Source organism: Microcaecilia unicolor, chromosome 4 (genome assembly GCF_901765095.1).
Source record: "Microcaecilia unicolor chromosome 4, aMicUni1.1, whole genome shotgun sequence".
In the NCBI taxonomy this organism is placed as follows: Eukaryota; Metazoa; Chordata; class Amphibia; order Gymnophiona; family Siphonopidae; genus Microcaecilia; species Microcaecilia unicolor.
The window spans coordinates 360681671-360693116 of record NC_044034.1 but is presented as its reverse complement, the minus strand read 5'-3'; the positions used below and the strand labels follow the sequence as shown (position 1 = coordinate 360693116).

At 47.3% G+C, this 11446-nt stretch overlaps 1 protein-coding gene across 1 annotated transcript in view; it reads right to left on the bottom strand.

Annotated features, from left to right (window-relative positions):
* Positions 1–7920: 7920 nt before the first annotated feature.
* CLTRN (collectrin, amino acid transport regulator) overlaps positions 7921–11446 on the bottom strand; it is a 36043-nt gene continuing 32517 nt past the window's right edge. The window contains exon 6 of the mRNA XM_030199699.1: positions 7921–8310. Within this exon, the coding sequence (XP_030055559.1) occupies positions 8148–8310 (163 nt within the window). The 3' untranslated portion in view covers positions 7921–8147. The remainder of the gene's footprint in view (positions 8311–11446) is intronic.

The window sequence follows — 11446 nt, the reverse complement described above, 5'->3', positions numbered from 1 at the left end:
AGGTTCAGTTCCCTCTTCCCACACATTTACCTCAAAAGTTCCTTTCTCTGTACAAGGTCCTGGCATAGGCTGCCTGCCGCTGACCAGAACCTTCTCTCTGCTGCAGCCCGCCCCTTTCTGATATAACTTTCTGCTTCTGCAAGGGTAGGCTGCGACAGAGAGAAGGTTCCAGTCAGGACCTATGCCAGGACCATGTACAAAGAAAGGAACTTTTGGGGTAAAAGTGGGGGGGGGGGGGGGGGGGAGAGATGTGAGAGACAGCGGAACTGCCGAAGTGGGGAAGGGGGTGAGAGAGAGGGGGGAGTGCCAGGCGTGGGGATAGAGGAGAGAGAGATGTCAGTCATGTGGGGAGAATGCAAATGCTCTGAGCCCTCGGGCACTGCCCAGTTGCTGAAATGGTCAGTTTGCCCCAAAATGTGCATATTCTAGCATGCTAATCATTTATGCATGCACTTGGTAAATAATTGTTAGCTCTCAAATTACTCACAGAAATACCTCTTCAAATGACCACCTTTTTGGATAAAATAAAGCTTTCTGGCCCAGATGCATGAAAGACATTGGTAATTCCCGTTCCCTACCGATTCCATAGCGAATCGGTAGGGAACGGGAATGCATCAACGATAGGGAATGCAAATGAGCTACTCGTTGTAGCTCACTTGCATTCTCTAGTCCTTCGGTACCTGAGTCGGAGAATCGGGACGTCCCTTTAGATTAGGCTCCTCTTCCTGGTCTCTTCAGCCAATCAAAGCGGGCTTAGCTGGCTGTTGTCAGCGAAACGCGCTCTGATTGGCTGAAGAGACCAGGAAGAGGAGCCTAATCTAAAGGGACGTCCCGAATCTCCGGCAACCAGGAAAATAGAAAAATTTCGCTGTGGAGGGGTAAGTGGCGCGGCGAAGACTCTCAAGAAGGGGGGAAAAAAAACACGAGTGCCGGCAGAACAAAAAACTGCAAAAAAAAAAAAAAGACGTCTCTCAGAAGCGCAGGGAGAGTACGTCCTTAAAGGACGCCCCTCACCTGCGCTCCCTGCTTTTTTTTTTCTTCTTTTTTACCTTTTTTGGGGGCCCTTTTCCTTTCCGATTCCCTCACAGGAGCCCTAACAAGAGGTCAGACATCTCGTTAGGGTTCCTATGGTAAGGGAATCGGAAAAACGGTAGTGCATCTGATTATAATGGGCTGCAACGGTACTGCAGCTCATTATAATAGCTTTTCAAACATTTGCATTCCCTTTTTGTTGCCTGCTACCGTGGCAGGGAAAATGCCCTTAGTGCATGCCCGGGGTGAACTACTTGTGTTTTAAACTGGCTGGAACCAGTTTAAAACGCAAGTTGTGGGCTCGTTAGGTTTTGTGCATCTGGGCCTCTGTTCCTGAAGCAGGGCAACAATCGTTCGTGTTTACTTTGGTAATGAATGGCTTTTAAGTGAGATGCACTCAGTTTCCTCAGAGCCCTTCCCTTACCGATTCCATAGTGAATCCTAGGGAACGGCCATGCATCAAGGAAAGGGAATGCAAATGAGCTGCTCCTTGTAGCTTACTTGCATTCTCTATATTTACTGTTTTGCATGTTAAAGGCAGGTTTACATCAGGCAATTAGGAAGGACTTCTCTGAAGAAAAAAAAAATCCAAGTGCTTGTCAGGGACCTCCTTCTTGGATGTGTTTTATTTATTTACTAGTAAAAAAGGCTCGTTTCTGGAACAAATGAAACGGGCGCTAGCAAGGTTTTCCTGGGAGTGTGTATGTTTGAGAAAGAGAGCCAGAGCGAATGTGCGGGTGTGTGACAGAGTGAGACTGTCTGTGTGACAGTGTGTGTGTGTGAGAATGAGAGTGTGTGACAGGGCCCCCTCCCCTGTTCCTAATGCCCCTCACCCCGTTCCCTCCCCTCCTTTTCCTCCTCCCTCCCACACTTTGGGTTCCTTAAGGCTTTCAAAAGTCTATGTACCTCCGTGGCCCTAACGCCCAGTATCCGGATACCCCACCGCTTTCCTCCTCACCCCTCCCCCAAGATGTAATACTTTCACGTACTTCATTTTTTTAAAAAAGTGTCCTATCTACCCTGTGTACAAATGCCCAGCATTCAGATTGTGTTCCTCTTGTAAATTTTCATTTCTTTCATTCATTCAGAACTTGCCCCCCCCCCCCCCCCCCCCCCCCCCGAACACTTTTGGTTCCTTCAGTCTTTTAAAACTGTCCTATGTACCCTGTGTGCTAATGGCCAGCATTTAGATTGTTCCCAAATGTTCATGTCTTTCAGTGGTTCAGAACTCCCCCCTCCCCCCATTTAACACTTTCGGTTCCTTCAGTCTTTTAAAACTCTCCTATCAACCCTGTGTCCTAATGGCCAGCACTCAGATTGTTTTCCTTTGCCAAATTGTCTGTCACTGGTGTCACTGAGGTCAGAGCATGCCTGCCTAGCAGACCACTTCCGGCAGGCACGGTCCCAAGCACATCCTGTTGGAGGTGAGAATTATTATATAGGATTGCATTTGTATCCCACATTTTCCCACCTCTTTGTAGGCTCAATGTGGCTTACAATACATCATGAATACTTGCAATTAGGAAGGACTTCTGTGAAGAAGAAAAAAAGGAGGTCCCTGTTTTTCTTACCTGCCTGAGCTGAACACAACCACTACACATTCGTGGGTTGCCCAGGCGTCATCCTGCTCACTTTGCTTAATACGTCACCTTTCTCTCTGGCATAATGAGATGGATTTTCCCATGACATGTTACTCCTGAGCTGCCAAATTAAGTAATCAAGATTAGTTACTGAACAAATCATGTCTAAATGGTTACAATTTAACCACTTATAGGCAGTAATCTGCATCTGAGATTGTAAAATGCAGGTTAAAGTAGCAATCACATGACATATTTATTTATTTATTTATTTACTTGTTACATTTGTACCCCACATTTTCCCACCTATTTGCAGGCTCAATGTGGCTTACATAGTACCGTGAGGCGTTAGTCGCCTTCGATAATGAAACAAATACAAAGTGATGTTATTATCAAAGAAGTTCATGTGTTATAGACACATTAGGAGAATCGTAGAGAAGAAGAGTTATACACTGTTCATTACGGGCTTTGGTTTCGTTGTATTGCTGGGTTCAGGCACTTAAGTTGAGTCCGTAGGGTATGCCTTTTCGAACAGGATGGTCTTTAGTGATTTACGGAAGCTAAGGTGGTTGTAAGATTGTTTTTATGGCTTTCGGTAGTGCGTTCCATAGTTGCGTGTTTATATAGGAGAAGCTGGATCCATAAATTGATTTGTACTTGAGTCCCTTGCAGCTAGGGTAGTGAAGATTTAAGTATGTTCGTGATGGTCCGATTGTGTTTCTGGTTGAAAGGTCTATAAGGTCAGACATATATCCAGGGGCTTCACCATAGATACTTTTGTGGAAAGTTATACGTTCTTTAATTGGGAGCCAGTGCAGTTTTTCTCGGAGGGGTTTGGCACTTTCAAATTGCATCCATGCATTTGTTAATTATTAATTATTATTATTATTATTACCTTCATTTTAATACCTGGGAAACAATTCTGAAATGGCTCCATAGCTTATGAATGGTTATCTAGTTCTCTTCCCACCAGATTCAGTTTTATTTGGGGGGTGGAGGGGGTGGAGGGGGTGGTGGATGTTTCCACTGGAATCACCATTGTTACTCATTCTTTTGTACTGTATCTGTCTGGTTGTACTTGTGAAAACAATCAAGCTTTCTCTTTTGAATGCGACATTTAAAAAAAAAATGTTCACTTTGAAAAAACTTTCTATTTCTCATGAGTCAGCTCTACCTTCACTGGTTACCTATACAATCATGGCCTGTTCTAGGGTCTCTGGCACCCCCGTGCACGGAGAGAGTGGTGGATGCTTGGAATGCCCTCCCGCGGGAGGTGGTGGAAATGAAAACGGTAACAGAATTCAAACACACATGGGATAAACATAAAGGAATCCTGTTCAGAAGGAATAGATCCTAAGGAGCTTAGCCGAGATTGGGTGGCACAGCCGGTGGCGAGAGGCAGGGATAGTGCTGGGCAGACTTATATGGTCAGTGCCAGAGCCGGTGGTGGGAGGCGTAGATAGTGCTGGGCAGACTTACACTGTCTGCGCCCTGAAAAGGACAGGTACAAATCAAGGTAAGGTATACACAAAAAGTAGCACATATGAGTTTATCTTGTTGGGCAGACTGGATGGACCGTGCAGGTCTTTTTCTGCCGTCATCTACTATGTTACTATGTTATCAGTCGGCACCCCCCCCACACACACAAACTAACAGTCGGCAGCCCCCCCCCCCTACAAACTATCAGCTGGTGCCTGCGCTCTCACCCCACCCCCACCCCACCCCTGGTCCAGCATCTGTTTTTAATCTTCTGCCTCCTCCAAACCCCCTCCCCCCCACGGCTGCCAAGAGACAAAGTCATGCCCAGGGCAAACACCCCGCCCCCCCCCCGGGCCCAGGCCCGTGCGCCATCCCCCCACCCCGGGCCTCCTTAACTGCTTGTCTTCTCTCCTGCTAGCTCTGCTCTGCTGCAAGGTCTGCTCTGCTGCAAGGTCCTTCTTCCTGCCATGTCCAAACAGGAAGTACTTTACACAGGAGGCGGGGCGCGGCAGGAAGAAGGACCTGTTGCCGGCAGAGCAGAGTTAACGAATGCGATAACTCTGCTCTGCAGCACACAGGAGCAGGAGAGCCATGCTTGAAGGCCGGGCCTAGGGGAATTTCACTCCCCCTACCCTTCATCTCAGCAGCCGTGCTCCCCTCCCCCCCACCTATCTATCCTTCTCCTTCTCCTAGCTGCCCTGCTTTGGAATACTTAGCAGAGCGATGGAAACTTCTCTTTCATTACTGCCGCTGTGCCTCTAGTCAAACGGGTCTGCCATGCCAGGAACGAGTGCTCCTCCGAGCCACAGATTAACTACTTCTGGTTTCACGAAACTGGAAGTAATTAATTTGTGACTCAGAGGGGTACATGGTGCCAGGCACCAGACCCATTTGACTAGAGGCAAAGCGGTGGCGGTGAAAAAGATGCTTCCTTTGCTCTGCTAAGTATTCAAAAGAGCAGGGCAGCATAACAGGTAAGCATTGGCAGTTTCTGGTGCCCCCCTGCCAAGCTTACCTTGCTTACCGTGTTGTGCCGTTCCTGTGTACAATACGAGTTAAGTTAAAACTCAGTCTTTGATCTTCAGCCCTTTATAGGTAACGGGCCAGAGTACTTGAAGAAGAGGATCCCCCTCTATGCACCTCCAAGTCACTGAGGTCCTCCCAAGGTATATCTCATAGGAACATAAAAACATAAGAATAGCCATACTGGGTCAGACCGATGGACCATCTAGCCCAGCATCCTGCTTCCAACAGTGGTCAATCCAAGTCACAAGTACCTGGCAGAACCCCAAAGAGTAGCAACATTCCATGTAGAACCTCAACGAACAGCAAGATTCTAGAATTCTAATGAATAACAAGACTCCATGCAGAATTTCAAAGTGTAGCAACATTCCATGTAGAACCCCAAAGAGTAGCAAGATTCCATTCAGAATCCCAAGTACATCAAACATATAAATGGCAAATGACCGACTCACCTGCAAATGCGCAGTAGAGACTTCCCTCTCTGTCCCGCCCTCGTGTCAAGATGTGATGACGTCAGAGGGCGGAACAGAGAGGGAAACAGAGTCAGACGCTACCGCTGGAGCCTGGAAACGAACATCACGCGCACCAACCTCCACTCCCCCCATCCCCGCCACCGCTCCCCTCCGTATCGGACCCCCTGCACTGACCTGACAGCGCCTCTCACCTCCGTGTTGAAGCGCTGCAGGCAGCAGCAGAGCGATCTGCTGCTGCCTGCAGCGCTTCGACACGGAGGTGAGAGGCGCTGTCAGGTCAGTGCAGGGGGCCCGGCACGGAGGGGGGAGGGAGCGGCGGCGAGGAGGGTAGCTGGAAATATCAACTGTTTTAACGGGCTTAACAGCTAGTAAGTACATAAGTGTTGCCATACTGGGACAGACTGAAGGTCCATCAAGCCCAGCATCCTGCTTCCAACAGTGGCCAATCCAGGTCACAAGTACCTGGCGGAATCCCAAAAAGTAGTACAACTTTATGCTACCAATCCCAGGGGTAAGTAGTGGCTTCCCCATGTCTGTCTTAATAACCGATTATGGGCTTCCTCCAGAAAATGTCCAAACCTTTTTTTTTTTAAATAACTATTTAACAAGACAGATAAAGTTGAGCAGTACTAATACACCAAAATGGCACACACAAATGAAGAACAGTCAACAAGAAAATATAAACACCCAGGACTATCCAACTACAAAAGAAAGAAAAAGAAAACCCCAGTGAACCAATGGACCAGCAAGCTCAAAGCTCCTTGGGTCCCAGGAGATCCACACTTGAGATTGTCTCCAAGTCAAGTAATGAGACCATATCTTGTCCTATGCCTCTTGCTTACCCCAAATCCTACTCATAATAGATTCCATAATAGTTTTCATTCTTAAAACCCTACCTGGCGAGGGTTGAGGTTCATACACTTCAGACAGGCGGACCCAGGCCCATACCCCCTCCCCTACCTGTTACATTTGTGGAGGGAACAGCGAGCTCTCCAAAACCCACCACAAAACCACTGTACCCATATATAGGTGCCCCCCTTCACCCGTAAGGGCTATGGTAGTGGTGTACAGTTGTGGGTAGTGGGTTTTGGGGGGGTTCAGCATATTTTCAAAGCACTTAGCCTTCCAAAGTTCCATAGGTTTCTATGGAACTTTGGAAGGCTAAGTGCTTTGAAAATACACCATGCCTGGGAGCTATGTTCCCGGGAGCAATTTCTGAAGTCCACTGCAGTGCCCCCTAGGGTGCCCAGTTGGTGTCCTGGCATGTCAGGGGGACTAGTGCACTACAAATGCTGGCTCCTCCCATAACCAAATGGCTTGCATTTGGCCGTTTTTGACATGGGCATCTTTGGTTTCGAAAATCGCCGAAAGTCAGAAATGTCCATGTCTAGGGACATCCAAATCTAGGGACGTCCAAATTTAAGGATTTGGACGTCTCTGACGATATTTTCCAAACGAAAGATGGACGTCCATCTTGTTTCGAAAATACGGGTTTCCCCACCCCTGGATTTCGCCATTTTGCAAGGACGTCCAAATCGCAACTTGGACGTCCCTTTCGATAATGCCCCTCTATGGGACCCAATCTGTGTTCAGAAAAGGATGAACTGCTTATCCCTAGCTGGAGTACCTGGGGCAGCTGCCTTGATTCTCACTGAACTAGACATGACCCTGGTAACATCAAAGAATTTTTATCCCTGTATGAATATTTACCTTAATAAATCATTATTGTATGGGGCCCAATAACCATGTGCAGGGACCGTCCTTATTCGTTAATTTGTACAGCGCTGTGTAACCCTAGTAGCGCTCTAGAAATGTTAAGTAGTAGTAGTAGTACTGTGGTGGGCTAGCATAACCCTTTGGTAGGAGAAGCAAAATTCACCTTTAGCCCCTATAAAGAACCTACTTCCGACCCTTCGTTAATAAGCAAACTCCTTATACACAAGAACAGATTTAAAATTCACATACCATGACCTTACCTAGAAACTCTTCTTATATAGGTTTATTTTTCAAGACCCCCTGGTTTACTTCTGTTACTTTAACGTCAGAAAACATAAACATACAGAGCAAAACGAATGGAAATGGGGGAACAGTGAGAAAGACGTACCCCGCATTCACAAAGAACAAGAGTGCTTAAGGATGTGAATCTGTTTCTGAGCTTGTGAACAACTGGGGCTTAAGTAAGGGAGAAGAACGTTTCTGGCTAGCAAATGAGTCAATGCCACGGTTTGCTGAGTCACACAATGGGTTGACGTCAAGTTTTGCTGAGTCACAGGAACCATTTTACATTGTTAAATACAATACAGCAAATCTAATATAATGATTTTGATCTGTTTTTGGAGCTCTGGATCCTCTGATCTTAGTGGCATCTATGACTGTAGCCAGATCTGTGTCCGGTAGACATATTCTGGTATTATATTAGGGATTAGTCTTTCCAAAACAAAACAAAACAAAGAAAGGTAATCCCATTCTTTTTGACTGGCTTGTCCAGTAGGTTGGTGATCAGGAGATGAACCTCCACCCATGGTGGTCATAAGTGTCTTTCAGAGAAGCGATGCGGGCATTTTCACAGGGAAGTGAGTGTGTCTTTATCATGGACGTATGCCCCATTAGTCTGGCTTCCTTTGGTGTCATAGGGGATTTCGTAGAGGATTCCATTTTCCATTGTCATCGCTGTTTCCATTCTGACTTCGTAATCTTCTGTTCTTTCAGAAAGTTGTCGATTTTTTCTGAAAAAAAATGTAGTTTCTTAATCAACTGACAGTAAAAAAACACATGAAAGCTTTGCCTGAAAATAAAAAGAACACTGGCCAGTGTCAATCAGCATTTTTAAAAATGGTGATCACTGTGGACTTTATTAGGTACCTGCCCTGAAACTCTGGGATCTGGCCAGCCTTTCCCTTGGCCAGAATCAGTGGTGTAGCCACAGGTGGGCCTGGGTGGGCCGGGGCCCACCCACTTAGGGCTCAGGCCCACCCAACAGTACTACACGTTTAGTGGTAGCTGGTGGGGATCCCAAGCTCAGCCAGCTGAAGACTTCCCCCTAATGGTAACGAAAACACTACTCTCCATGATACCAACACCTGCGCATGCTCAGTTTTCAGCGTATGCAGACTGCCATGGTGGAAAGAAGTATTTCCCCGCCAGCTGAGATATTTTTGTTGGTGGTGGTTGGGGGGGCGGGGGGAGAGAAGAGCACTTGGTGCCCACCCACTTCTTGCCTAGGCCCACTCAAAAATCTGTAGTCTGGCTACGCCCCTGGCCAGAATGCAGGGCAGGTGCAATATTCAGATTGGGGAAACTTGAGGAAACATAGAAATTGATTGATCAAGCTGACTCTCTGCATTACATCTTGAAGCTGACACGGTATTTTTGAAATATTTAAAGTTTTGGACTATTGAATAAAAGATGAAAATTGTAAAATAAGGAAGGATTTTTATGCCGAGTATGACAACTCCAGCCCCACAGGGTATGTAATACCTGGGGCGGTCTTGAGGCTTTTTCCTTCCATTTTTATCTTTTGTATGAGATGTCTGCTATCGGAGACAAACTTTTGATATGTTATAAAGGAAACAGGGTACAATTTGTTCCTACATTGTATAAAATATACACGTTCGCTCATACTTTTGCACATGAACATCGACACCTGCTCCCAGGCAGCCATAAATGTCCACGGATTCATTTTAGCTATAATTTCTGCACATATTCTGTGGCAATTTCATAAAACAGACCTGCAAATAGGCATCTTTTTGTCCTCTCAGCCTACGAAACCTTTTGTAAAATTACCCTCAAAGTCACGTATAAATAACAGTCAATAAACAAGGTCTAGCTCACAGGTTCTCAGCCCCAGTCCTCAGGTTTTCATTGCCGGAGAAAGTGGTGAAGGCAGTTAGCTTAGCAGAGTTTAAAAAGGGGTTGGACGGTTTCCTAAAGGACAAGTCCATAAACCGCTACTAAACGGACTTGGAAAAATCCACAATTCCAGGAATAACATGTATAGAATGTTTGTACGTTTGGGAAGCTCGCCAGGTGCCCTTGGCCTGGATTGGCCGCTGTCGTGGACAGAATGCTGGGCTCGATGGACCCTTGGTCTTTCCCAGTATGGCATTACTTATGTACTTATGTATATGTACTTATCCACAATACATACACAAAATCTATTTAAATTTTAAAATAAAGTTAGTTAATTGCTCGTTAATACATAAATATAAGAAGTGATTAGTGCTCAGAAACAGTGTTGTCACTTGCAAACTAAGAAGGCCTTTTACGAAGGCGCGCTCACGTTTTTGGTGCACGCTAAAATTGTGGGCGCACTAACTTTAGAGATGCCAATGCGTTCCTATGGGCGTCTCTAATGTTTGGCGCGTGCTAAAAACATGACCGCGCCTTAGTAAAAGACGCACTTGAATTGTTCAGATGACATCTATATTTATCACATTAATAATGCAGCACATGGAGCCCAAATTTGTTCAATATGTAATGACAAGAAAAGTTCTGCATTACTTAGACCTCGCAGTGGGGGGGGGGGGGGGGGCAGAGCCTGAGGTGGGGGGGCACATTTTGGTCTGCTGCCCTGCCGCTCCCCACCCACTGCTGCAGCAAATACCTTGGCTGGCGGGGGTCCCCAACCCCTGCCAGCTGGAGCCTTCTCCATCGCCAGTCTCCGGCGCCACCGCATTGCCTGCCCCGCTCTCTCTTCCCCTCACGTCCTGCACGCTCCTTTTAGTGAAATTGTGCATGCTCTGTTTCACTAAAAGGAGCATGCTGGATGTGAGGGGAAGACAGAGCAGGGCAGGCAATGCGGCGGTACCAGAGACCCCCGCCAGCAAAACCAGGGACCCAGAGGAAATGTAGGGGGGGCCCAGGCCCCTGTGGCCCCATGTAGCTAGGCCACTGGTAAAGAGGCTGCATACAGGCAAAGAAATTGTCCATTAAGTGCAATGGAAAACCTTGCTGCCAAGTGACTTTGGCGATCCAGTGTCCATGAAGTGAAAATGTATAAAAATTCACTTCTAAAATTACTGCTCTCAAAAATTCAGTCTTTACAGTCTAGTCTATGTCATTCTTATCACTGTGAATATCCTGAAAATCCTACTGGCTGGGAGTATCTCAAGGACTGGGTTGAGAACTGCTGCTTCGCACGACACCTTTTTATTAAACTGGGAAGACGCTTTCCAAAAGTTATATACCCCGGGAAACATTGTCTGCAAATTGCCCAGACATTAGTGAGGAACAAAATAAGAAATACATGTTTGAACCAGGGCTGCCGAGAGGGGAGGGGGCAGGGGTTATAAAATTCCCCAGGCCTCTGGTGGGGGGGGGGGGGGGCCCGGCGCCGCCGCCGCAGTCCGGCCCGCCCACCCTCCGTCGCCCCTGGCATTGGATTTAAGCGCCTCACCTTCGAAAGCGCAGCAAGTAGCAGCAGACCACTCCTTCCTTCCATGTCCCACCCTCGCCTGACGTAACCCGCGAGGGCGGGACACAGAAGGAAGGAGTGGTCTGCCACTGCTTGCTGCGCCTTCGAAGGTGAGGCGCTTAAGGTCTGTGCAGAGGGCCCGAGGGTGGAAGGGGGGGCCGGGTGGAGGGGGGCCCGGCGACCTCGGGTGGGGGGCCCGGGGGGCGGCCTTGTCCCGGGCCTGGCCCAGTCTCTCAGCGGCCCTGGTTTGAACCAAGAGTCTGCATACCTTAAACCAGGTAAAAAAATGTGTGTGGGGGGAGGGGGAGATACGCTCAGGACAGGGAGGGAAATAACATGTGTAGATTATTTTTTTCCACTCTGTGCATGTCATTTTCAAGGGAAAAGATACGTGCGAAAAATAAACAGATGCAAATTGGTGCAGGTACTTGTTCCCAGGACAGTTTTTA